At 44.0% G+C, this 26,214-nt stretch overlaps 1 protein-coding gene across 4 annotated transcripts in view; it reads right to left on the bottom strand.

Annotated features, from left to right (window-relative positions):
• The window catches only part of arhgef10la (Rho guanine nucleotide exchange factor (GEF) 10-like a), an 89,284-nt gene that overhangs the window by 59,123 nt on the left and 3,947 nt on the right, over nucleotides 1-26,214 (bottom strand). Inside the window, exons 1-15 of one of the 4 annotated variants that reach the window (XM_086116837.1) lie at nucleotides 21,133-21,389; nucleotides 20,075-20,318; nucleotides 18,154-18,181; nucleotides 15,140-15,234; nucleotides 14,508-14,579; nucleotides 14,294-14,424; nucleotides 13,343-13,438; nucleotides 11,069-11,177; nucleotides 10,622-10,722; nucleotides 10,436-10,513; nucleotides 8,620-8,799; nucleotides 6,872-6,988; nucleotides 3,876-3,968; nucleotides 3,504-3,674; nucleotides 652-797 (exon numbers count right to left, since the gene is read on the bottom strand). In XM_086116837.1, coding sequence (XP_085972963.1) covers nucleotides 652-797; nucleotides 3,504-3,674; nucleotides 3,876-3,968; nucleotides 6,872-6,988; nucleotides 8,620-8,799; nucleotides 10,436-10,513; nucleotides 10,622-10,722; nucleotides 11,069-11,177; nucleotides 13,343-13,438; nucleotides 14,294-14,424; nucleotides 14,508-14,579; nucleotides 15,140-15,234; nucleotides 18,154-18,181; nucleotides 20,075-20,318; nucleotides 21,133-21,225 — 1,754 coding nt within the window. In that variant the 5' untranslated portion in view covers nucleotides 21,226-21,389. The other 3 variants (XM_086116839.1, XM_086116838.1, XM_086116840.1) reach the window with 3 other exon arrangements.

Here is a 26,214-nt window from a genome sequence, read left to right as displayed (position 1 = left end):
CTCCGCTTACGTCCGTGTTTTTCGTAAGCTTTGAAGAAAATTCTCCTCGGAATTTAACATGGATGTTTTTATAATTAGGATGTGGCTCATCAGACATGTTCCCAACGACAAGTGGAAGGCATGCTGTGAAGAGTAGCTCATTGTCATTCATGTATTCGTGCAATCACGCAGACAATCAACATGGCGCTCAGTGTGTCGAGATTCTAGAGGGCAGGCAAAGTCAACTTTGGGATTCTTGAGTGGAATGCTACATGGAGCGATAATTGCTGTGACAAGAGGGCCGTAAGCGGCGACTTTAGAAAAGAAAAAAAAGAATCCCAAATAGAAAATCCCTCTCCCTGCTTTACTAGATGAGACGGATGGCTCTGTCACAGATGCTTCACAGGAAAGAGCCCAAGTCCCTAATCTAGGACTCCTGCAGCTCTCGTTGGCCGTTCTAGCGTTTTGTTTAAAAAGCCGACCGAACCCCTGCATGCTCGGATAGTACTCCAAACCCCTCGCAGACATTTGCTGTACTACGCCGGAATATTGTCTGACCGTCACATTAGAGCCTCATGTAACCCAATTGCCATTCGCTGCCAGCCTCCCGAGGAAAACTCCACAAGTGGACGAGCAGAGAAAGGGAAATTTGCCTCTCCCGCCTGGACTTACTTGACATTTATGTTGGCGCAGATTAAGACGTCGTCAAAGAGGAAGACCTTGCGTTCCTTGGACTTGAGGACTTGTCCCCGTTCGCCGTACACGGTCTCGATGAGCGTCTCGCACTGGACCAGAGACCCCTGCTCCAGGTTGAGTTGCTGCGAGGGACACTTGGATGGATTAGATCAGAGGAAGAGTCACAAAACGAGGCCGCCGGCAGTTAGTCTTCCATGAACCTTGCATGTGTTTTTTTTTTTGTTTTTGTTTTTTGTCAACAGTTTTCTATCGACTGAGCATGCATGTTTGCTTTATGAACAAAGACGATGACTCTATGATGCTGATGTGTTTTTGAAAACCTCAGAGAGAAGGGAATGGAGATTTTGTCAACTTCAACGATACTCTCTATACAGCAAGTTACACTGAGGCGCAGGCTTGATTACTTTTTAAATCGATGTGTAATACACATAGTTAGCTGCATATCAGGTTTGCTACATTTTATATACATTTCATACAATTTTAGCACCCAATACCCAATAAGTTTTATTCAAGAGGAAGCTTTTTTATCTCTTTGTCCTGCTCCTTTTACGAGTGTCTAAAATCAATACGTCAGTCCGCTTTTATGCTTCAAGCGTAGATCTGAAACTGGTCTCTCAATGATGCCAGCGGTGAAGAGGTCATTCAAATTTGGATTTCAAGCGTCTTCTTTTTTTTCGCAATACAAGCACTATGCCAGTTCGTAAAATAGGCAAATTATTTTGCGTGCGGATAAGTCCCCTCATCCACATTATGACAAGTTATCAAAACAGGTTTTGCACATTTGGGATGTAATGATAACCGCGATATTATAATTGCCTCAATATGGTCATCGTCATATCACGATATTAAAAGCAGCACATCAGTTAAAAAGGCAAGATTGTTTTGTGCAGTTGCAGCAGCCTACAGTTAATTTATTTGTGTCGTTTAATTTTGAATTAGTCATGTTTTGGCCACCTACGTTTGACATACCTAACGTGATTGTAGGCCATTAATGTACATTGAGATTAGTTCTACCTGCACTATAAATACCATTATGACCTCAGTTAATTAGCATTGCATAGACGAACCATTTACATGCAATTGCTCATCTTTATTGCATTTGTATTTTATGTTCTATAGAACAAGAAAATATGCCTGAATATTGTTATATTGGCTCTACATGCGGTCAAACATCCGTTGCTGAAAGAGTTATAACACCACAGCGACGAAATGTTACAAGCAGTAGAGAGTTCATTCAAATATGGATGTCAAGCTTTTCATGATGTGACGTTTGTATGGTGAAAACGCCGCCTCGGCAGTGCGGGGAGGCATCTTGGGAGGACGTCCCTCCTCCCGCAATGTCTACCCAGCGGTTCGCTTCAGGCCCGAGCCCATAAAGGGAGTGATTGGTGGTTTAATGGCTTCCTTGCTGTAAAACCGTATTCTTAAAGTCGTCAGAAACAGGGCACAAAGGGCTTTGTGTCGCATTTATAGGTGTGTGTATGCGTGAATGTGTGTGTGGTGGGGTTTTGCATTCACACTGACTGTTATCAGTTCCATGTGGCCAGCATAGACAGGGTGAGGCAAAGAATGAATATTTCATTGGACAGTTATAGGGGCAATAGAAGAAGAGGCAGTCTCCCTTTCTGCAGTGTCACTGCAGTGAATTGGGTACGAGGAATAAAAGTGGATCGGCCCAATCAGCTCATCTTGTAGGCTCGGAATGCATCGGGTGACTGGGAGGAGGAAGTAGCCAGGGGGTTGGATTGTTAAGGTGTTTCATAGGACGGGGGGGGCGGAGGGAGGGTGGGGGTGTGAAAAAAGAGAGCGCTCTTCACAGTTTCCAATTAAATGTTTCATTTAGCGTCTAATTCTTTTTATACAGTGCAGCATTTGTTGACACGATCGGCTGCGAGACCTCATTTCGGGTTGCTAATGGAGACTGGCTATGATAATAGGCGTAATTTTCAGGAGTTTATCAAATTTTTAAAAAACACCTCCCCGCTAGAGATCAGCGGCGATGATTAGAATTCTGGCAACTGTCTGGAGCTCATTGCTGATAAATTGCATCTCAAAGCAAAACTGAGTGCTCAAGTATTAGTTTGTAGGGGAACAACGTGAAGGGACAACTCCTCCAGGGCAGCAGCACAATTCCAAAACATTCAGACAAATTCTCTAATACATCTTTTTTCTTGCAGTTTTAATCCTCATTCGGCTTGTGGGAGAATTGGAGTCTATCCTAGCTGACTTTTGGCAAGATAAGTAGAGTGCACCCTGGACTGGTCCGCATGTCAATTGCAGATAGGGCGCATGTAGACAAACAATCAGTTTTAATTATTGATAATTTTGAGTTTTCAAATGTGCTAAAATGTGTATTTTTGTTTTATGCGACTACTGGTTAAATTTGCTGTCCAATTAAAAATAAAGCAAAGAGAATTGGGAATTTAAAAAAAAAAAAAAAAAAACAACCACACGACTTGATCTTGAAGTCCATCTTGAAGCTTAATACTTACACATCTTGCAAAATGGCACAGATGGGCTAATGAATGGCATTTTGACACAAAAGGTGTGGCAATATATGTAGACTAACAATATGGCAATACATACAGGCATCTATTTGTCTTTGGAAAAAGTCACTTACAGTAGTTTTTAAAGTCATCTTTATTTGTGTCGTCTTCACTATGATATACTGTCAAAATCATGTTCGCTTCATTGAAGCAAACGTCTGCAGCGCACCAGCAACCTTAATAAGGAGTGCTATCGAAAATGAATGCCGTGTGATAATTTTTTCATTTGCAGGTGTCAAGGGCAATCAAAAGTAGTGAAAGGTATTTTCTGTGATTGGTCACCTTACTGAGCAGACGATCGCCGACGCTGCGCGCCAGCTGCTGGGTCTCCGCAATCTGGTCGGCGACCCGCTTCTGCTCATTGAGCTTCTCGGCCAGCGTCTCCAGTTCGGTGAGGGCGAGCTGCAGCGGCAGCCGGTCCACATGGCCCTTGGGCGTGTTCTTCAGCATGTCCTGAAATAGGCAGTAAAAGCAATTGTCTTTGGAGGCTGAAGGAAAACAAACGTGCGGACAGCAAGATGACAACTCAAAAAATCTAAATGACATTGTGGATCAGTCGACGCTGACTTTACCGTCATCACCGTAATGTTGGCTGGTCAAAAAATGTGATGTCGTTCTACCCCTAGCGTGTTGGTTTAGTCAACGCGGGCATACCTGCAGAAGCAATATGAACTGGGGGAATCGCTGGATGGGCTTCACCATCAGGCCGTAGAGAGTGATGCGGTCCAAGCTGGATGCCTGCTTCTTCTGCGGGGGTGGGGGGCAGGGTTAACAACAATAGAACATTGTCATTCAAAAGATATGACCTGCCTCCCTGGCTCCTCACGCATTCCAAAAGCTATGGCTAAAAATCTTCTTAATCGGTGATGACGAGTCATGAAATCATGCAAATCGGACTCCAGGTGCTTATAAAAACCCAGAATGGAATGGAAAACCTAAAAGCTGGTGATAATTTGTCAAAGTTAGATGCTCCATGTATTTCAAATGATTTTTTTTTCCCAACGCCACACAAGACAAAGTTGCATATACCTTCGGCGCATGTGTTCACCGAGAGTGTCTCATTGCATCTCTTCATCCATTTTTAATGGCGCTTTAAACTTAAAATGAAAAATTCAAAGCCAATTAAAATAGCTTGACTTCAGCCCAGCCCAGTTTGTGCCGTTATGAGACTCTGGATCATTGTCACATTATCACTGCACACAAATTTGACACACGTGTCAAATCACTTTCATAATCTCATGAGCTCCAACACAAAATCTGTAAAAGGAAAAAAAAAAAAAAGCTAACTTGGGGTCTTTCTGTGTGAAGACGCGAGGCCAATTTGTGAAGGCCTAACCTCTAATCGGGTAAAAATGTGAAGAAGCAATAATTGGAGTGAGACACTTCAGAGTTTGGTAATGTTCCTGTCGGTGAATGAAGACATCATAATAGCCCATTAAGGTTATTGACGCCATCTGTCCTTGTGCTTGTTCTTCTCTCTGCTGTTTGACACTTTATTGAATGATTAATAACAGAAGAAGAGCACATGCGTCTGCTCTGGAATGAGGGGAAAGCTGACTGACGGCATAATGTTTAGGAAGGAACGTGTCCTATCATTTGGAAATCATATGGCATTACCCGCAACGTGTCAATGCCGTCCACGTGAGATCAATGTAGTAACACCCGCTATCCATGAGAAACGGTTTGCGATATAAATAGTTTAAACCAAAAATATATACAGCAAACTATAAATAATGTCTTAATTCCAAAACATACATTGCCATGCAGTGAAAACTTTCCGTTGACAACCCAGGCTACAGTCAACCACTTTCCTACATCCAAGAAAGATCATAAACAGTTGAGCTGTAGCACTTCAACATACGTCCTTGACACTGCTATCATTAGCCAGGGAAGGGACACCATCTTGCGACATTTCAAGCTTTCACAAAACCAAAAATGAACAGGTGACTTTGTGATTAGTGAACCGCTTATCGGGGTACAACTAAAGATCCAAGCTGCAAAGTCTGTCCAATTCCACCACTGGAGACGGTTCTCGATAATTCAAAATGCTATGAATAATAGAAAATACATAAGCGGCAGTGATTGAGGACACTGCTCTTTCTCAATCAAGCCAGTGATGCTCAAACTCGGCGGCTTGACAAAGATGGCAGACAAAGCCCCGGGAGTACCTCACACAATAATATACTTCACCTGACTGAACACTGAGGACAGGACCTGAATTTCTCTGCTGAAACAAAAAGCCGCGCCTGCAGTAATCCAGCTCCCAGTAATCATTTATGGGAGGCATCAAGCAGAGTCACAGTCGCCAGCCGGCAAATGGGAGTCTGGACACCCGGGGGGGCTTCGTTTATGATTTGTTATTCGTCGTGCCGTCACTTCCATGTGGCCGGGCGACAGGAAGACGTAAGTGGCGGACCCCAGCAAAAGATGCGACTCGACGCCGTGGAAATTACAAGGTGCTAATGTTCCTCCACCACCATTAGCTTGAGTGTGCCTCTCCTCGGGGGATCACTAAGAGTGGTGGAGCTGCAGAAATGGAATGGGAAGGCGCAATAGTAAAAAAAAAAAATTAAAAAAAAAGGAAACGCTTTGTCTACAGTCAGCCCCCGCCTATTCGCAGTTCGCTCTTCATAAATTAAGTACTCTGTGTATTTTTGCACTTTTTTTGAAACGGCAAAAGGTAAGACAAGCCCTTGCTATAATAGCAAAGTCATCATTGGTGTCAAGGATCGGGAAGAGCTTCCGTTACGGAAACTGAGAAAACCAGTCCACATATCCAGTAACGGCTTGGTCAGAACGCTAAGGAATCATCTCACTGGAGCTGTGTTTTGGTTAGCAACAGTGGTGGTGTACGAAAAAAAAGTGCTATTGAACATCCGTACTTCTTACCTTGCCCTCCACTGTTGTCGTTTGTCAGCGTCACTACTGATGTGTTCAATGAGAGATTGTTTCTCTAAATTCAGCTTGGCGTGCTGCTTACTATATAGTCCATACTATCCACTTGGCTGCAACGCTACATTTTCTTTGGTGCCCCCAATCTCCTGCTGAATAACATTCCACCCCTTCCAATGGCCTCCACTGTTGTTGTTGTTGTTGGTTAGCATGTCTCCGATTCCGGCGAATGCGTTCAAAGCGACGGAACAAAAGTAACACAAGTGGTTTGCTTAGCTTGAACTTGTTAGCTTCAACTTCAAGTAAACTACTTTTATTGACTGTAATTAGCAATAAAGAGACCAGAAAAAGGAATAATGTGAGGCAGTAATCCATTTCCCATTGTAAGACAGAAGTAACCATTCTCCGTCGACCTGTGTCAAATAAACACCCGGTGCTGCAGCCTAGTAAATAAACTGCCCCTAGCCACTATTTGAGAAAATGTGGTATACATTCCCAAACCATAAAATGTGTCTACATCTAATAGGACTTATTTCCACAAGAGCAGGACATTTATAAAGCACATAAAAAGGTAAGTTGTGGAAAGTATTAGATTGTCTCCTTACAAAGTCAAGATGTATGCATTATTAAACGGCCATCTGCCTTGGGGGAAGGCGCAACGAGTCACAATCAGCTGCAAACGCTACACAGGAAAACAAACGATACATCTTTGTTTGAGGGGGAAAGGAAAAACCTTCTTCAGAAACAGAAAAGCTCACCTTCAGGAATTCCAGAAAGGCCGGTTTGGACAGGCAGGCCTTTTTAATGAGCGCCATGGCGTTGGTGAAGTTGTTCACATAGTCGCTGTACACGTCCAGCACCATGGACTTGGAGAACTGAGAACACACCGAGGAGCAAGCGTCTTTAGGAGTGTTTACTCGCCCCGCAAACGCACTGAGGAGATGATTGCGATAAAAAGAGATGCGCTGAAGTGTTTGGCCACGAGTTCATCGCGGGCGCTTTCAGAGTGAGTTTCAGACAACAGTCTTTACTGGTGCCTAAAGTCATCACACTCTCAAGCAGAAGTGCAGATAAAGCGGCGCGTTGATTTATGAGTTTAATTCGTTTTGTGCGCGTATAGAGAAGAAGAAAGAAAACTAAGTGTTGCATTTTGATGTTTAAGAGTTGGCGCGATTAAAACAATACAGCTAACTTGGAAAACTGACACACAAAAAAAAAAAAAAGAAAAATGCTACATTAGCTCATGATGAGACTGTGAATTTTTCAATGCCAGAAGTTGATGGCAACACATTCATGAAGAATCATTCTTGGAGCTGACAACATCCCAGAATGTCTTAAACAAGGGTATGGATGGGGAATATTCTCAACGGCAATTGACTTTCCCAACGGTTACATCTTTTTCATGTAGCCGTCTGCTGCGTTTGAGCTTGGAGACTATTTTCACAAAGTACAAAGGTACTGCTGTGTTTTCAAATGGTGGGAGAAAAAGAATAAAGTTGACGGAAAAAAAACTACTTGCGTAAAGTACAGATACCTGAGAAAAAATCTCATCACATACTCTAAGTATTTGTACTTTGTTACTCCCCACCAATGCTTTCCTTGCACTTTCACCCTGTATGAAAAGAAGTCGATTCCATCCAGCACTTTTTCTTTTCTTTTCCACCGAGGCCTCATTTGGCGTTCGGTCTGAGGACAGCAATAAAGCAGCACTACATGATGCCCAGCAGAGAATTAGAGGGTCGAACCCTTGACGCTGATGGACAAATAATGAGTGGACCTAATGGGTGCTGAGCTCCACAATGAAAAAGTCCTGCTGAATGTGTTCCATTTTAGAGCCAGAATGCATGCCCCCCTACCTACCCTGGCCAATTTTCTAAATCTACTACCTGCAGCTCACGTGAACCGTGGAAGAGAACAGTCTGAAGTGTTTAATTTTAAAAAACAAAAAGTTGCAAGTGCAAACAAATAAACAAGCCTCCTCAGTGCAGGTAATGCTCTGTTATGAGGGGTTATCGGGGGTGTTTTTTTTTTTTTAATTACCGCAGGTTCAAGGAAAACAAAACAAAATGTGCACAACTATGCACACTGAGCACAATCGACTGGACCTCTAATTGGCAGGGAAGGTGCCTCAGTTTTGGTTAGCAACACTGGCAGTATATGACAGCCAGATAGTGACTGAGCTCAAACTTTATCCATCCATCCCGTTTGTCCTCATTAGGCTGGAGGGTAACTCAAGCGAGAGTCTTGCATTATTCGCCGAGAAGTCAAGTCGTGTTGACACGATGCAGTGAAAGGCGGATATAAAACTCCCGAATGCGCAAAACAAACGAATGATCCTCCTTGGTTGAGGTAATGCTCAGTTCTGAGATATTATTGGACACATTGCACAGCTGAGCTCAAAACTGTGTGGCAAACATGCAAACCACTGGATCTACCGCGCTGCCCAGATCAAAGCGATGAATACCCCCTCCGAAAATGCACAAGAAAGGTCACTTTTCACACTGACCGAGGCGACAAACAAGTCTCCGACTTTCTCGCAGCTGTCCCATTCAGCCACGCGTGATGCCAGCGCAATCTGGAACATGGAATGGCAATGCGTGATCTCCCGGACTCTGTAGAATATGGGTCGGATCTTGCGAGGGCTCAGGATGCGCGGGTCGGCTTCCAGCAGAGGTCGGTGGTACTCCTACATGGAAACGACATCAATCAGGCATTGAATATTATGTTCTACCTTTTAATTGTCTAAACCGGGAATCACCGACCTTTTTGAAACTGAGAGCTACTTCCTGCTTACTGACAAATGCAAAAGGCTACCAGTTTGATGCACACTTTCCAAATATATTTGCTCAAATTACCTTTCATGATTAGGTTGTTTGGTTTTAATAACTCACGATACTCATCTATGCGAAGACCCTGATCATGTTATGGATTCCTCACAGTAACTATTCAGCGATTTAAAGGTAAAAATATCAAAATCAATATGCAACATTTAAGTCAAGTCAAAACGGCACATTCATAATAAGAGATGCGTTTGAAGTGTTTACATTTTAAAATGTGAACAAACACAACACTGCCACTCCCGTGCCGCTCCCATTCTGGAGGTCAGTTTCATTAAAAAAAAGCTGCGAATCAGACAGAGTTTTTTTTTTTTTTACCCCTATTGGATAATCCCACTTCGTTAACTTCTTATCATGTACTGTCCCAATCCCGTGATTAAAGGTCAAGTTGACTCCCGCGGGATTCCCGGGACCTGCGGGATTCCCACAAAAAATGTTACCCCATAAATGTGAGGCAAATGTGAGAAACACGGAAGCTGCAAAACTGGTTGCCATAAAACCTTCTAGTAGTTTGTTTTGTTTTGTGTGTGTGTGTGTGTGTGTGTGTGAGACCCATTAGTTGAGCACACAAAAGCATCAAGTTGGAGATGTTCTAATCGACAAAGATTCCACACAATAAGAGGAAAAAAGTGGACCAAAGTGACTTGTTTAGAAGTAAAGGTGAGTGAGGCGTAAAAGGTAAAAGCCTCTCGGCACATTCAGTGAGATGTTGATAAAGCTTCCAGGCAGGCGCCTGGCACATGTCTTCAAGTGGACATAATGCGTACCGGGCTACTGGAGCCAAAGTGCACCCTTTCTTTGTTTTCTTCTGCAATCAATCACACACACACACACACACACACACACACACAAATCCATCCAGCGGTGAAGAACGTCAAAACCTTCAGTGTCTAATTGGGCTTGTGGACGCGCCACCTTTTGCCACTCGACTGGCCGCTGTGACAAGACGGACATTTTTCCACCAAGCTGCACATCACAAAGCGTCCCATCTGGCTCTGTTGTTTGTTTGTCCCGCGCGAACAATCGGTCATAAAGCTGCCACGGGATCATCTTCTGTTTGATTTCTACTGTGCAAGGCGGCGGGTGTCATGAATAACTGTCAAGAGGAGCGATGGCATTAGTTGTAGGACACGAGCGCATATGCCCGTGGGTGATCAAGTGTGTCGTGGACTTTTTAAATTTTGATTCTGTGTATTACTTCTAGTTTTCTGTTCATTCCCATTGCGCAAGGTGACAATTATAATTAATAACAAGTGAGGAGAAATTGCATTAATACTGGGTGCATGTGCCCATTGGGTGAATGGGTGTGTCTTTTTTGTTGTTAGTTTTTGTTTTTTTTAAGTCCTGGATTACATCTAGTCTTAGTGCTGTTCATTTCTACTGTTCAAGGTGGCAGTAAAGACGAATATGTGGCAAGAGGAGCGATCCCATTAATCACATGACACATTTCCGTTGCATGAGGCCGTGGAGAGGGCCTCCGCTCACCTGCAGGATCCTCCGGAGGGACTCCAGGTAGCTGCGCTCGCTCTGGATGATGGAACCGAGAATGTGCCGCCTGACAACCTGCATAGAAAACAGGCTTCGGTGACGCTCCGAGCGGATAAGATGGATGTGACCATACATCATTGTGTAGTGGAAGGAAATGGAGGACGGAAGTTTAAAAATCACAACCTGGTGGCTGGTCAGGCCCTCCGGCATGGCGCTCAGCTGCGGCGGCGGATGAGTCACGTCCGATATCACCACATCCAGATAGCCTGCATCATCCTCTTCCTCTGTTCCCAAAGAGCACACAAACGCAAACGCGCGCACACACATACACGCACACACAAACACACACACACACAGATAACAATTGGACCGAACCGAAAGGTCCTGCAGGCCACAATTTATTAGGGGTATCTGTGCAATCTAATAAACTAAGAAACATTTTAGGAAATTAACCACCTTTTCAAACTTAAGACATGACATGTAGAGAGTGACTAAAGATTCCTCGGGAAAAAATAGTGGCGTCAGATCAAAGCGCAGGTTGAAGCCCAGGGCCCCAGTTAGGCTATAGGGCCCCCCCAAAAGCCAAACAGCTTAGCCTAAAGATCAAATAAAGACATTAGAGTAGGTTACCAATGGTGTCTTTCCGGTGAAGGAAGGGGACTTTGCGCATGACGGCCATTCTGGTTTTTTCAAGTCCATCCTTGGTGTTGCTTCTGGCCGCCTTCATGAGCTGCTGCACCTAGTTGAGGGTGCAAGGGGAGGAGGGCATCAAAGCTCCGTCATTGGCTCCACAGTCTACTGACAGGACATGATCACGGTGGGAATCTCGCCATCTGCGGCTTCCCCGAGAGTCCTAATCAGACCAGTGAACGAGATGATGGCGGCGCTGGGAGAGCTGTGTTTGTGGCTGAATGTGTCCTCAGAGTCCACCCCTGAGCCCCGTAACCAGACGCCGCGTGTGGCGCAGAATGCCGCATCACATCATTGTCATATTTTTAGATGGTATGCCGGGGAAAATAGGTCATTCATTGAAAGAACGTTAGCGGTTAGGGAACTAAACGTGCACACAAAAAAAAAAAAAAAAAAAAAACATTCAAGGGTGCAACTTTCATATCTAAAAGGTTCAACAGCATGGGTAGGCAAGTCCCATATATCGACTGTGTTTCATCAGTTGCTAAGTGAAGGCTATAGACGTGTTGAAGTTAGCATTAGTTGTTATTTTTTGTTTGCTTTTTTTTTTAAACGAAAATGATATACAGAGCGAAATAACCATGGTCTAAAAAAAAACTTTTTTTTTTAAAAAGCTCATGAGACTTACACTTCAATTGCTAAGCAAGCGAGCATTCATGGTACAAACAGCGTGCACAAACCTAGCTTTTACAGATCAGGCGCTAATTTTAACAAACTATTCTTGTTTGCAATTAAACTCATCTGACAGAAGCACTTTGAATAGTGAAATGTTGGCGCATCCCATTATATATAGCTTGTCATGCTCAGGAAATTAGGATAGCTGGACATCAACTTTTTCCACCGTATTCTGCCCTGAGCTAGCCTGGTCCAAACTTTTGAAATTCTAGGAGTTCAAGTACAAGCTGCTGATTGGTTTGGAATAGAACATAGGCTGCATTTGGAAATTAAGGGAAGAGGTGCGCTCTGCCTGTCCCAACACACACGCACACTCTGAGTGCTGTTAAGGCATCAGAGTGAATTTCCGAAACACATCCCAAGTTGCCCTCAAGCTGTTCTTCTTCATACAACTTAACTTTCATGTACTATAGTCTTCACTCTATGGATGTGGAAATAAAGTGCTAGCGGCTCCTTCTTTGGTCACATTTTTGGCTGGTCTGCTAGATTTTTGAAAAGGTCGGCTGTCAACACAAGTCTAGTTCCACACTCATGTTTTCCCTTCATACAATACATAATTTTCAGGGTAAAACATTGCCCTTATGAAGTTTAAAGAGCTAGCAGCTAATTATTTAATCAAACTTCAGATGCTCTCAAAGCTTTTATTTAATTCTTCCGACAGCACAACTTTGTGATAAATTGGGCACCTATGAATGTGGGATTAAAGAGTTAGCGACTACCTATTGAGTTTGACTATAGATGTAGTTTGTGAGCTTCAAAGCAAATGATTACTAAATAGTGAACGTGTGTTATCTAGCAGTACCGCTTTCTTCTTGACGAGGTGATGTTGTCCCAGTTCCATTATCAACTAACTTTTGGGTGGACTTCCTGCTGAATACATGACAGTTTTCGTTTGTTCACATTGGCTTACTCGTAATATAAGATAAGATAAGAAAACCTTTATTAGTCTCGCAATGGAGAAATTCCCGATTCACAGCAGCAAAGTTATGAAAGGAAGAAGTAGAACAACAAAATATAGGAGCTGCTGGGATGTGCTGCCCACTATGGGTTTGGAGGACCTATGTAGCTCAGGGAATTGTAATACAAGTACCGGTACCTAATTAGAGCTGGTTATGCTGAGCAAGTTAGCAAGAGCGGTGCCAAACATTTTAAAAGTAATCCATTCCCAATTGGAATGTATTAACTTTCAGGGACGAGCTTTGCGCTTTTTCAGATAATTGTGCCTTTAAAACCATTACACATTTGACTAACACTTGGAATGGTAGCCATGATTTCTGAAAAAGCTAGCACTGCAGTTGTGTTACACATTCAGTTTTTCTCACGACAATACAACATTTTAGATTAGAGTTGGCCCGAATACGGATTAAAATACATACAGTATTTGCTTCAAAATAAGCACACATTTTACCTTAAAATATGCATTATTCGATCGTTACGACACCAGGAATGTGTAGGTCACAAAGGCATCCAGGAAAGGGTTAGGATGGCCGAGAGACAGCTGAGCTTGTTGGCAAACATGTAAACACATTTTTAAGATACCTTTATGTCATAGTTGTGCTTGCCAGACAGCTTCATAGCCAGCTCACGCTTGGTCCTGGCGCAGCGCTCTCTCAGCCGCCGCACTTCGGGGGACAGCTACAGGTGAAGCATGGGGGGAGGAAGCCAGCGTTAAGCGAAAACAATGGGAGGCAATGGGAAAAAAGAGAGCGAGGGAGGGCGGCAGCGAGACAAATGATCAAAGCTACAGAAAAACGCGAGTCAGAATAATGACAAGAAGTGAAAGCATGGAGTAGTTATTGTTTTTCGGGGAGTGTGATTTATGAGACCGGCTGGCAGTCAAAAAGGTCAAGTGTGGGAAAAAGAATGCAATAAAAAAAAAAAAAAGAAATTGGCAACTTCCACATTTAGAAAGCAGAAAAAAAGTTAATCGAGTGAAACTAATGAAAGGCAAAGTGTTTTGGAACTACAAAACCTAATAGTTAATGTTTCCTCAGTAATTACTGCGACATTCCTTCTTGTAGTCTGCTCCTCTTGCTCGGCAGACTGAAAAGTGCAAAGCCTTTCCCAACGGCCTCTGTGCTCTAATTACCTGAGCAAGTGCATCTGTGTCCACATAAAATCAAGCTTTGCTTCCCCGCTTCGCGCTGCCATCAATTGAGCTTCCCTTGAATAACAACACATGCCCGCAGGTGGGTAAAAAATGTCTATTAGGCTCAGCATAACTCGCTCATATTTAGAGGGATTACACAGACGGCAGGCCCAATGCTGAGATGTGCCCACAGCGCCATCCAGTGGATGAAAGAGGTACGGATGAGTAGATCGAGTTGTGGCAGATGTTTTAAATTGCCAAAAACTCACCATATGGTTGGTTTTTAGGGGTTCAGAATACAACCCCAAAAATATCACTCACCTTAGAAAGTAGGGGAAAAAAAATCTGCCCCTGAAACTAGTTTCACCAATCGACGTTGTATGGGGTGGAGATGTCTTTACCTTGCTGCGTGCGGGCATTTTGGTCTCGCTATCCGACTGCTCGTCATAGCTCTCGAACTCGCTGGAGCTCCACCCGTTGCCTGCAACAGATGGACCGCAGGAGTCCCGCTGGACGTCCTCGTAGAGCATATCTACAGAATACACGCACAGAGATCGTCCAAACCAACATCCCACATAAGGTCCAATGTGGACTCTCGGCACATCTTTTACACACTTTCATCAGGAGAGAGGGGCTCTTCGCACGGGACGTCGTCATAGATGACGTCAGCTTCAACTTCATGTGAGGCTGGTGGAGAAATACAACAATAATCTTTAAAAGATTGATTTTTAGTACGATCCTGGCAACAGAGGAGCAATATTGTACACACACTGGTGACAAAATCTGAAATCAAATTAGACGGTCATAAAAATATCAATTTGTATTGAATTCCTCCCCTGTCGGGGCTGCCCTCTCATCGTCCAGCCAACTTTTTTTTTTTTGTAGTTTGCTTGCATTGAAAGGTTTTCCTATTGATCCTCACGACGGAGTCGTCAGACTGGTCTCATGCCCGTATCGGCATCAAGTGTTCGCAGCGGATTACGTAGCTCCATAGAGATCGCCGCCTATTTCTCTTTGTAGAAATCAATAAAGTGTGAGATGAACCCAAGGTGCTGCTGCCTCTTCGGATCTGGCTCACCCGCTGCCCGTGTCATTGCGGCGTCGCCCGCGCAGTCTAGCCGAGCGGCAGTTTAGCAAATCCAATCCAAATATCGGAATGAGCCGGAATCCCGAGGCGAGCTTGGCCTTAATCTACGGCGGCTTTCACCGGCAATACTTCCCGTTGTCAAAGTCATTGCGTTGCGTACCTTCAGGGATGTCCCCGGAGCTTTCCTTTGCTGTTTCCGCATCGCCGACTCCTGAATCGCCCTCAAACGTTATTAGCTGGGCTGCTGCGGGGACCCTGTGAGGCGGCACAACATCAGCAGTTAGGTGAATAGGGAGCGCCAGGTGCCTTATTAAACAGTACAGTAATCCCCAGCCTTGCTGGTGAAAAACCATGAGTAATTCATTGACCCCCCCCCCTAAAAAATGTATAATTATATTGTAAAAGAGGCAACTGTTCTGCCTGTAATTCCTATCTTTGTTGTTGTCAGCATTAAGGGACCAAAAAAAAAACAAGTTTCTTTTTTTTTTTTATTAAAGACATATAATTGTAATGAATTTTGGATGATTAATCAGTGATCGGAATTTTATTCTGCCAATGATCAGAATCGTTAAGTATTCCATCAATATACCACAAATGATGCTCCCAAACCATTTTAATATCTATTCAAAGTCAAACTGTCTGCAGAGCGGCGAGCTCAAAGAGGAGGCGTGGGAATGCTTCCAATGCTAATAACACCGGGGCGGAGCGCAGGCAAAAAGGGCAAGCCAAATCCCTTCGGACTTCCATCTCATTTTATTCAGCACGCCGCCCTTCCTCCTGTGCTGCCCCCTGGCCTCCGGCAGAGAGAGCTGCACTTTTTTCAGGCCTGATAGTGACTGACATCTCCTCCCTTTGAACTAATCCCGCAATGCAGTGGCAACAGATGTGGCAAAAGTACTCACATTCTGTCTTTATACAGGAAGTCCACATTAAACACACACACACACACACACACACACACACACAAAAATCCCTCTTTGTCGTATTTGTTAATACTCTCATTATGACTTGAGAGTAGCACTTGATAAATATGATCTGTGACAGAAGGCATGACTGGAGGTATTGATCATGTGGGCCTCATTAGCTTTGCTGAAACTTTGGTGGAATATCCACATAAGACTGGCAAAGAGAAGGAGAGCCAAGGGACCCCCGTGGATTCTATATTGAAGTGAATTAACAACAGCTTTGCTTGACGTCGTGTAGGTTTGGCACCTCGCTTTGATTTTTAAATGATTGTACATTAAAAAAAAAAAACATAACATTTATTGTTTTTGCACAGCTATGTTCAAATAGGTCATGCTATCAGCATGGCAGCTGTGCCTGGCGTTGGCTTCTTTACAGTGCTAATGCTAGCTTAGTTTTGGTAGCACTGCCATTTTGTTGAAGCTGCATACGTTTTCTGTGTGACTACTTCTGCACGTTAATGAGTGGTCTGCTTTGCTCAGAGACTTGAAGGGGCGAAGGGTCAGTGAACTCAGGCTACGTTCAAATCTTGTTTGAGTCCTCCTTGAAGCCCAGGTCTCGTAACTTGTGGAAAAAATGTCTCTGGAAAATATTGATGAACTGATTCTACTCCTTTACTTAAGTGAAAGTAAACGAGTCAAGACTGAAATGTACTTGATGTAGAAACGTAAAAAGGAATTCTTATCCGTTTTCCCATTCTGCATATTTGCTTCTTCACCACACCCACTGAATTGTTTTGCTTGTGCAGCAAATATCCAGCCGAGGTGACGGGAGGGCTTCATATGAAAGATAAACGCACTTGAAATGAGCTTCTCGAAGGGGCGTGAACTTGAAAAAGAGCGGAGGAGGAAATAAAGTGCTGAAAAGCAAAGTCACACGACATTCCGCATACACACTCAAGTTGTCATGGTTGCCTTTTTACGTGCTTAATGAAGACTATCTGTCACCGGGTAAAAAGAGGAGACAAAAGTAAATGTTGGCCTTAAGGAAAGGGAGAAGAGCTGCCTTCTGTTTAATTACGGCTATAAAAAGAAGACGTATATCGACAATAACAATAGCAAAGTAATCTTGGCGATATTTTTCCAAAATGTGCTGACACGCTTGACACCTCGACGGTGGGAAGTTGCTATTGATAGCTCGGCGTTTTAAGAACATAGTGACTGTGGCAAAGTGGAAATTGTGGACTCAGCACAAATGATCCGGCATGAGAAATAGCCAGGACCTTTTTGTGACTCCTGGCACGCACGAACGCACGCACGGGGCTTGTGTTGATTTAATTGTGAACCGCTAACATTTACTCAGCGCATATATTCTTAATGTTATGCTCAATTATTTAACCCTAATCATACAACCAACTTGATTTAATCTTGTGGGCTCCCAAATTTAGGTCTCCACACAAATAAATGCCATACCTCTTTCAAGACCCCAAACAAAGCTACCATGACTATAAAGATATGAAATCTGCTACCAACCACGTAATTTTTGGCCTTAGGAAACTGTGAACTGAAGAAAAAAAATTAATTTTAATAATAATATGAGGTGTTTTCTCTAGTCTGAATCAGCAGAATGTTTGCAACAACGTCCGTTTCCTAACCCGGTTCACTCGTTGCTCCGTAAAATTCCAAAGCCCCAAAATGTGTCACAAAACAAACCCTGCGACCTCACTCTCTTATTTGTCACAAGAATGTTAACAGGAAGTAGATTTGCTGTGGGCATTTGCAAGTGATAAGCAAATGAAGCAGCACAAATAAACACAAAATGGGGCAAAAAAACGTGAGTGGGTTACGCCGCCAATCTAGGAAACAAGACTACACCCAAAAAGACTCACACCTGGGCCATTTTTCCAAGCACGGGAAAGTCCACAGGAATCCAGTCTACAAGACTAAAGGTTTCTGAGCACACTTCCTAGAAGCCCACCTTTTGGGAAAACAGGTTTAAACAGAGGCAATATGCAGCGTGGAAAAAAACAAGTCGCAAAGCCGCAGCCACGCCAACATGCTGGTGTCCTTGTCATCTCAACTCATATTGAAAACGAAGTCATGCATTGATTTCCCTCTCCGGTGCCCTTACTGTCACTTGGTGGCCGCCATCTGGCATGGACGTGTCGCAAACACGCGTCGCTATATCTCGTAAATGCTGCGGCGTGGAAGTGACATCTCCATACATGTCGACTAAATGTTAGTAATTGTCTCTGCTGCGAGAGCAACTTACCCGCTGGCTGAATGAGCGACTTGAACGTCTGTCAAAAAGAGGAAAACAAAGACACATTATTTTCTAAGCAGGGGAAAATTGATCACTAAAAAGGGGACTTGATGAAACCGAAGCTTTGTTTGAGAAAAACAGGATAGAGAAGGGACGGCACGGTGCTCTGCTTCTCGGCAGACGGCTCCGGCCTTCCTGTATGGACTTTGCATGTTCTCCTCGTGCCTGCGTGGGTTTTCTCCGGGTACTCCGGTTTCCACATTCCAAAAATATGCATGGCAGGTTGATTGGGCACCTCAAATTGTTCCTCGGTGTGAATGTGAGCGCGAATGGTTGTTTGTCAAAATCTGCCCTGCGACTGGCTGCCAACTAGTTCTTGTAAGGGTTGTAAGTCCGATTCTCAGCGAGGCCTTGCGGTGTCGTAAGCCTACGTACAAAACAAGATAAATGTCGTGCAAGGAAACCCAGATCGCAGCTTTGCATGTACAAAGAGGACAAGTGTGTATTATGATTTGTATAAGGCTGCAGATGGAACATTAACTCAAGATGATTCATGTGCATAAAGATCAGTGCGGTGAAAGAAAGTCTGTAACCAAACGTTCCCATACATCATTTCCAGTCAATTTGGTGGGGCCTTGCATGCACGAAAATTCATTTTGCCTCCTGCTGTGATAAAACTGCTTACTGTTGTTCATGTTGGTCACGCTAATCGTAATTTGGAGAAAATGTAGGTCGCAACCAGATTAATTTGCTGTTTTGAAAGTCATATTGACCCAAGCAGACGGCCTTGAAGCTCGGCGGTGAGAGCCTTGGTCCAGTCATACGTAGGATGCAACGATTTATCGAATAGATGGCAAATGATGGCTATTTATTGTTTGGAAATTTGCTCTCGCGAATACTGTAGTGAGCACATTTATGAGCTTGTGGCACTCAAAAAGACGTGAACCGCAGAAGAGGTTGTATGGTGAAAAGTGATTTGGGCACTGGTCTTGTAAACCAGGATTTGTGTCAACTCAGTTTGCTGTGAGGAAATACATCACTTTTATAGGATTTAGCTTTTGTTTTGTTTGGGGATTTTTTTTGCTGCCGTGGTAAACAGAACAGAAAATCGCTCTTTTGAAAGTCATGTTGCCAAAGCCAGCAGGCCTCGTTGCTCAGTGGTTAGAGCCCCGCTTGAGATAGCCGGCGGCCGTCATTTCAATTCACATCGACTTCTTTCACCGTATAAGAGCTGCATGAACTGACTTAATAAATTGCAGAGGAGTGGTAATTACTGCTTGGATGTTCGGTCTTCTTACATCCGTTTTTGGTGTCTCGAAGACTGAAAACTCACTGTCATCGATTTGGTCAGAAATTCGCCATCATCCAGGAGCAGATTGATTTGCTCTTTTGAAGGTGACAATAACAATGACACAGGCCGCGTAGTGGTCAGAGCACTGGTCTTCCTATGAGGCTTGAAAAAAAAAAACCCTGTTCTATTCTACGGATCTCGTTGAGTCTCTTTCCCGAAACACACTGGCCATGTCATATGAGAGGTGTTTGGTGTCGCTAAGTGATCGCAGAAGACCGGCGGGCTTATTTGGAGCGAGAGTGGTCAAGGGGAAAGAGGATGTGTGCACAGCTGTGCGCTCGTTTCGATGACTTGACTGCATCTGACAAACCTAACGACGGGTTAAACTCGTGTCATGCGCCCCGATGTCTCAACGTGGGTCATTTGGAGAGGGAGGGAAAGTACTTACTCATTCTTACATAACAGGCCCCCCACTACACTTCGGTCCGGTTCCCCTTTGCGTCACCAAAGTCCAACTTAGATCGATTAGGAGTGGAAAAAAATGTGCGTTCTTGTCATCCACACAAATCTATTTCAGAACAACAGCCGACCCCGAGCCTTCAAATGCAGAATCCGATATGCTGGCAAGGAATGCCTCACCATCCTGGCTGGCGCTTCCTTCCTGTGGCGTGACGTCTTTGACAGCCTGCGACGCGTCCTCGCACGTCTGTGGGACTTCCGGATTTGACAATTGAAGCGAGTCGCCGGCCACCCCTCGAGGCCCCTGGTCGTCCTCGCTGTCGTCAAAGACAAACTCCTCGCCTTGCTCCTCATCCTCTTCCTCCTCCTCCACCTCCTTGTCCTGCTTTGGCAGTTGCTGAGACAAGGCGGCGGACATGGCTTCCTATAGGAGATGCACACATGGAGAAAGAGCAAATGTTAGAAGCCGTCATTACCATGGTCAGCTAAAAAAAAAATATATATACTAAAAATACATAAATAATAATCATAATAATACTTGAAAGGGGAAGTGGCTCCAACAATAACAAATTCCATAGAGCCCCAATCATGGCTCAGTTTCAGAAAACAGGTCAACCGTGATTGGTTGTTAACTGAGCCCTGAAAAACCGTGATGTCCTTTGCACTAAGTGGCATAATGGCCGCCGCTTGAGATGGACAGAAAGTCGTATTTCACAAACGCATCATTAATCAGAATGCCGCGTTTAGACTAGCAGAGGCGCATAGAACATATTAGTGTCAAGAAATGTTTTGGGTTGACTTTGTGACATTCCCATTGCAAAGTTCTGACACTAACAGTGGGTGTATTATAACCTCGGGGTCGTGCGTTCAATTCTCACCAGCGCCTTTCTAGTTACAAATTTCTATGGGGGGGGGGGTTTCAGTCAAATATTACTGGGCAGAGCATTTGTTGCCATAAATGGAGGACCAGGGCGCGTTCAATGTTTCTGGAGTCTCAGTCAGGTACATTCTGTGGGGTTTTGCATGCATGCAATTCCGCTTTCTGCGGAGGAAAAACATGCGGTTTGGTGGCGGATGCTTCAATGGTTGGAGCAAAGTCACGGTAGCTCTGCATTTAAATACGACTCTGCAGAAAACCAACACGTTGCATTCCCCTGCAAGCCTCATCCAAATTCCACAATTAACGGTTATGCAAATGTATGAATATTCTAACGCAACCTCGCCGAGTCACTGCCTACCATCGAAGAGCAGATTCTCACTGAGCCCTCAGCATTCCGAGCAACAAAACCACCAAAAAACACCAACAGGAAGTAAACCGTTATTTCCATCATTCTGTGATAAGAGTCGACTGGAGAGAAGGAACAAGGCAGACAGATTGCAGGGACCGGAATGTCCTAAGCTTCTTAACAAAGGCATATAAAATGCCTTTCTGATAAAAAAGGCCTATTAAAAACATTGCGCAACAGCAAGCAGGTTGTTGACACGGACATTTTGGGCAAAGTAAATCTTCTACAGGAAATGAAGAAGCAGTGCAACGCAAGACTGCAAAATGAGCAGGAATGGTGTGACATGTGGTGGTTAGCAAGTCTGTTAGCTGAATCAAAAGCTCTGAGGCAGCTTAGAGGCGGATTAATTAAGACGTCCTCACAGACACTAATGACAGTGTGAGTGCCCTGACAATGCCATCGGTCCAAGGGAACCTTGACTTCCTGAGAGGGTAAAACGGCTTCATTATTATATGCGGCAATCTTCCGGGACTACACTTGCTATTTTAACCCTCAATTATGTTTGTTTTTGGTACACCAAAAATCTTCATGGTCAATGTGACCTAATACATTTTTCGTCATTAAAAAAATAAATAAATAAAAACCGAAAGGGTATCCCAAAACATACGTGGCCAATTCTCTCTCAAAAGATTCTCTCTCAAATCTTCTCTTTCATTTTTAAACTCAGGAATGGATCCATTTTGGTCGGGCGGGTTAACTAAAAAGTCCTGGTTTATGAGGTGCTAAAGTACAATGGACCATTGACTCCATTGACAATTGAATCACGTTGTTCCTTCAACAAAGCAGAACAATTCCTGCCCATGAAAAGAGTCCCGTGGTTAAATTTTACTTTTGGTAAGTCGAGAGCGCGGTTTACAGTTTTAACAACCACGCTAATTGTTTCTCCGCGCTACAAAATGTGATTTTATGCGACAACCTCTCTGCTCGTGTTAGCGTAGCGCCCAGTGAGACCATCGCATCTGCTTTGCATTTTAATCAGCGCCGAGCCGCCTCCCATGCACCAGCATTCTTTGGCTGCTTGCTACGGGGCACGCGGACGTGTCTTGATTGCAAAAAGAAACCAATGTCGTCAGCACTTATTGCTTTATCTAAATGTCCGTCACAATCTCATTACAGCGCTCGTAATGTTCCACTGTTGCATTTTGACGGCGCCGTTTAGAGTTCTGCGGGGCCACTTTGAAGTCGGAATCGCAAGCCGTGTGCGGCTGTAATGTTTTTTTTTTTAATCAAATGAACCCCAGCGAAGCAAAGAGTGAAATTGGCTTCAGAAATGGTTTCCGTTTACAAGCAGAGGACATTCCACGGCTCGTCTAACCCCCCGGGTTTCTCCAGCCGGCCCACTCGCTGCCCCCAGCCAGCAACAATGACCCTTCTGTGGGGAGAAAACATCGGGTGGGCCTGCAGAAAAGCATTGTTCCTGCATTCGTCACCGCGCTACTCATTAGCTCGCGGGTCATTTGGGCCGCGGCTGACAGCTCTGTGCTTTGACGCCACTCGTGTGAAAGTGGTATGACACTTCCTCTTGGTGGCAGAACGGCTGAAAGGAGAGTCGAAAATAAAAGCAGAACAAACTTTTGAGTTGGGTACTGGAGGATGGAAGATTTCAATTCTGACAAAATACTCTATGACAAATATGGAAAGTGGTTGTAGGTAGATATGCGAGTATGTTGCTGAGCACTGTTCAGAAGCTCTTGAGCAACAGTTTTCTCTCTGAGATTAAAATAGTCTCCTGCAGTGTATTTTACAGGTCAGGGACACTGTCTGGGTTTTAGCCTGGTTCACCATTTTTTCGTGTAGTAGCACAAAACATCTGAGTTTAGCGCGATGTCACGTGGTGTTCCACAAGGGTCTGTGTTGAGACTTACTATTTTATTTACACTGGATACTCCCTCTTGGATGTTTCATTCCAATATTTCTATTTCCCGCAGATGATTTTGAGCTGTAAATGCTCTTACAGGAAATCAAACTGAAATCTTCTGTTGAAGACTCCACATCGTCCGATCCCATGTGACACTGTGTTGAATGAAGATTGATTTCTTTCTTTTTACTTTTTTTATCTACCTTATTTTCTGTCAAATTATTACTGTATATATGTTTTATGTTCAATAAACAAACAAACAAACTTCAAAACACAAAGATTTCCATCACAGCGCTTCCCTTCAAGAGTCATAACCGCGTCACCGCGCGAGCGCGACTGCTTCCAGCTCTGATGTACACAATTCACAAGTTTTGGCTTTTGACGACGAGCTCCGACGTGTCCTCACGCCTTAGCCTTGCTGACTAATTTCTGGATGCGTGAGCCGAGGTGAACCGCCTCAGCCTGCAGTGGAATGTGCCTGCGCTGTGACAGCCATAATGGATATGTTCACATAGCAACAAAATGGCTGGTGCCTTCCAGTCCAGGTCAGGCTTATTTTTACAAACATACATTTGTCTATGGCCTTTTTGTCCACACAATGTTTTGTTTTGTTTTTTTGGGCTCACAGTAAAAAAAATGACAATTGAGGAAACTGTCCAGAATGAAGTCATTAAGATGCGTGGTTTGTCTCTTCCTTCCACCGTATCTTCTTACGTTTCATTTTCACTTCGAATTGAGTTACCTAACTCCTGAAATGTTAGGGAAGTGGCATTTATTTCGATTTTTTCCTCTGGACAGGTTGTAACGCGTAAAGTCACTTCCTTGTGTTGTTTACATACTTGGCCAATAAATCGGATTCTGATCATTGCCATTGTGTACAAATGTCAATAGATGGCAACAAAGCACAGAAGTGATCATAGATTGTGGTTTACTGATGGTTTAATCTATTATATAGGCAGTTACTTAAATTAATTTAGGCGTGTCAGTTACTCGTGGTGTGCCCTGCGACTGACCAGTTCAGGGTGTAGTACGCCTTTTGCTCGTAGTCAGCTGGGATAGGCTGCAGCAACTGTTTAGGGTAAGCGGTGTTGAAAATGGAAGGATGGATGGCAGATAGAAATGTTTTAAAGTGCACTTGACGCGCAAATAAATAAATAAATAAATAAATAGAATAAGTGTGTTAAAATTGATCCACGCTCAAGCTGGCATAGTCTTTGGAGAGTTTCTAAGGCTCAGCTTGAAGTATCAACCTGACAGGTGAATCCGTGCAGGTTTTGGGAGATGAAAGGCTTTGGTGGGAGTCATAAAAGGACTCCAGCTTGGACAAAACAAACAGTTTCGGGAGTGAACAGAGTAAAAAGCTATTCTTCATCTTTGGGGGGGATCAGATGACAGAATGGAGATGAAACTGACTTCTACACACCCATCCCCTGACCTACATACGACTCTTGGAAAATGAAGTAAGCGTCCTCCCAAAGTTGAGCAAATGTGTTAAAAAGTGGATTGACGCTGCCAAGTGACCTGGTCCAACAAGTCACGTAGCTGAACAAAACTTTGTGGCTGACTATTTGCATACAAGCATCGTTGCGTCTCTGCAGTGCCAGTGCATGCCTCAAATGTGAAACTAGACAAGCAAGGACATCTTTTGCCCTCTGCTGATTTCTGCAACAGTGCCTGTGTGTCGAATCAAACTTGCATGATAACTACCCTACACCAAGTTTCTCCACCCCGTGACCTGAAGATCCACAGCTACTTTCGGGGGATGGCCAGACTATGCAGAAGCATCCAAATCCCCCAAATCATCAAATAAGACGAGCTGCATTTAATTTTTTGGGGTGGCGCACAGATTAGCGTTTGCTTGGGCACATACTTGATGGCGCGGTGTGTGGCGGACGGGCGGCTGGATGGGAAAAACGACCGGACAGACCGACCGAAGACGACAAAAGTGACCTGATCTAGATTTTCATGCTTGCTTCCTTGTTTCCTTATCACCCAACAAATTAAAAAGAGAAAGTAAAATGTTCAAGGTTTCTTCCGGGGAAGTTGATACTGGCAGGCCTCACACGGGATTTGTTCGATCTCTTGAAATGTAACGACGCACATGAGGCGCCGCGGGAGACTGTGACATGCTCTTACATAAAGCGTCCTGCTGTGATATGACGCTTCGTCAATTTGAGCTAAACTGAACTCTTACAAATCCCCTCGGCTGCACATTTAAAAGTTGTGTTTGAAATGCAAATGAGCACGATTAACTCGCAAACGGCGAGAGCTCTAACCAGTTGCCGTGATCTTATGCGGTATCTGTATTTTCCGCCAAGCTTAGTTGAATAGTAGTACAGGTATTATGTACCTTTGAAAATTTGACAGTTAAATGTGGCTCGCGCAATGGCATGCATGCTGTGGCCCAAAAATCTGAAGAAGACAGAAGGAGAAGACCGAAGTCCCCAAAATACGTCCTTATATTGTGAACCTCCACATCGCATTTGTGATCCGATATCAAGCAATAGCGCTTTGGCGACACCAGGTGGCCGCTATTGGTAATTACAACCCTTTTAGGATTATGGCATGGATTTTTGCGGTTGGTGTTAGGGCTCGGTTCAGAGTACCCGTATTTTAACATTTTGATTTCAGGTGCAAAATCCCCCCAAATGATTGCAAATGTACGTTAAATGTTGCAGAAAGAAAATTGTACAAAAAAAAATACTGCTGTTAGTATGAAAACGTATTTTGTAGTTTGATTGCCAAATGGACCGAAGGGGTTCGCTTCTCGTGCAAAGGCATGCCGAGCTCATGGTTGTCTTAGGTTCGTGCCGCTGGAATGCAACAATGCCATTCCCAGCAGCAACACAAGCCAGGTCGAAAGCCGTTTTCGCTGGCCCCGCTTGAAATGAGGAGCACTTAAGACTTTACAAACAGCTGTAAATCTGCCACAAGAGGCACAAAATAAAAAAAAAAAGCAAGAGTGCAGCAAGTGGCCGTAAAAGTCCTGTAAGAGAACAAATGACGGCACTGAACATTACATCATTAGCAATGTGTAAGAGAAAGTCACAGACGAGGAAATGCAACTTTTTGGACTTTCCTCGGGACAAGCAATTGCATAAGACACAGCAGACGAGGCCCCCAAAAGGGTGCCAGGAGCTGACGATTTTGCTGGGTTTCCTTCCGCTTGTCTAAAA

Source organism: Hippocampus guttulatus, chromosome 8 (assembly GCF_054856545.1).
Source record: "Hippocampus guttulatus isolate MCC_2025c chromosome 8, RoL_Hgut_1.0, whole genome shotgun sequence".
NCBI lineage: Eukaryota > Metazoa > Chordata > Actinopteri > Syngnathiformes > Syngnathidae > Hippocampus > Hippocampus guttulatus.
The sequence above is the reverse complement of the archived record's forward strand: the minus strand, read 5'-3'. Positions and strand labels throughout refer to the sequence as shown.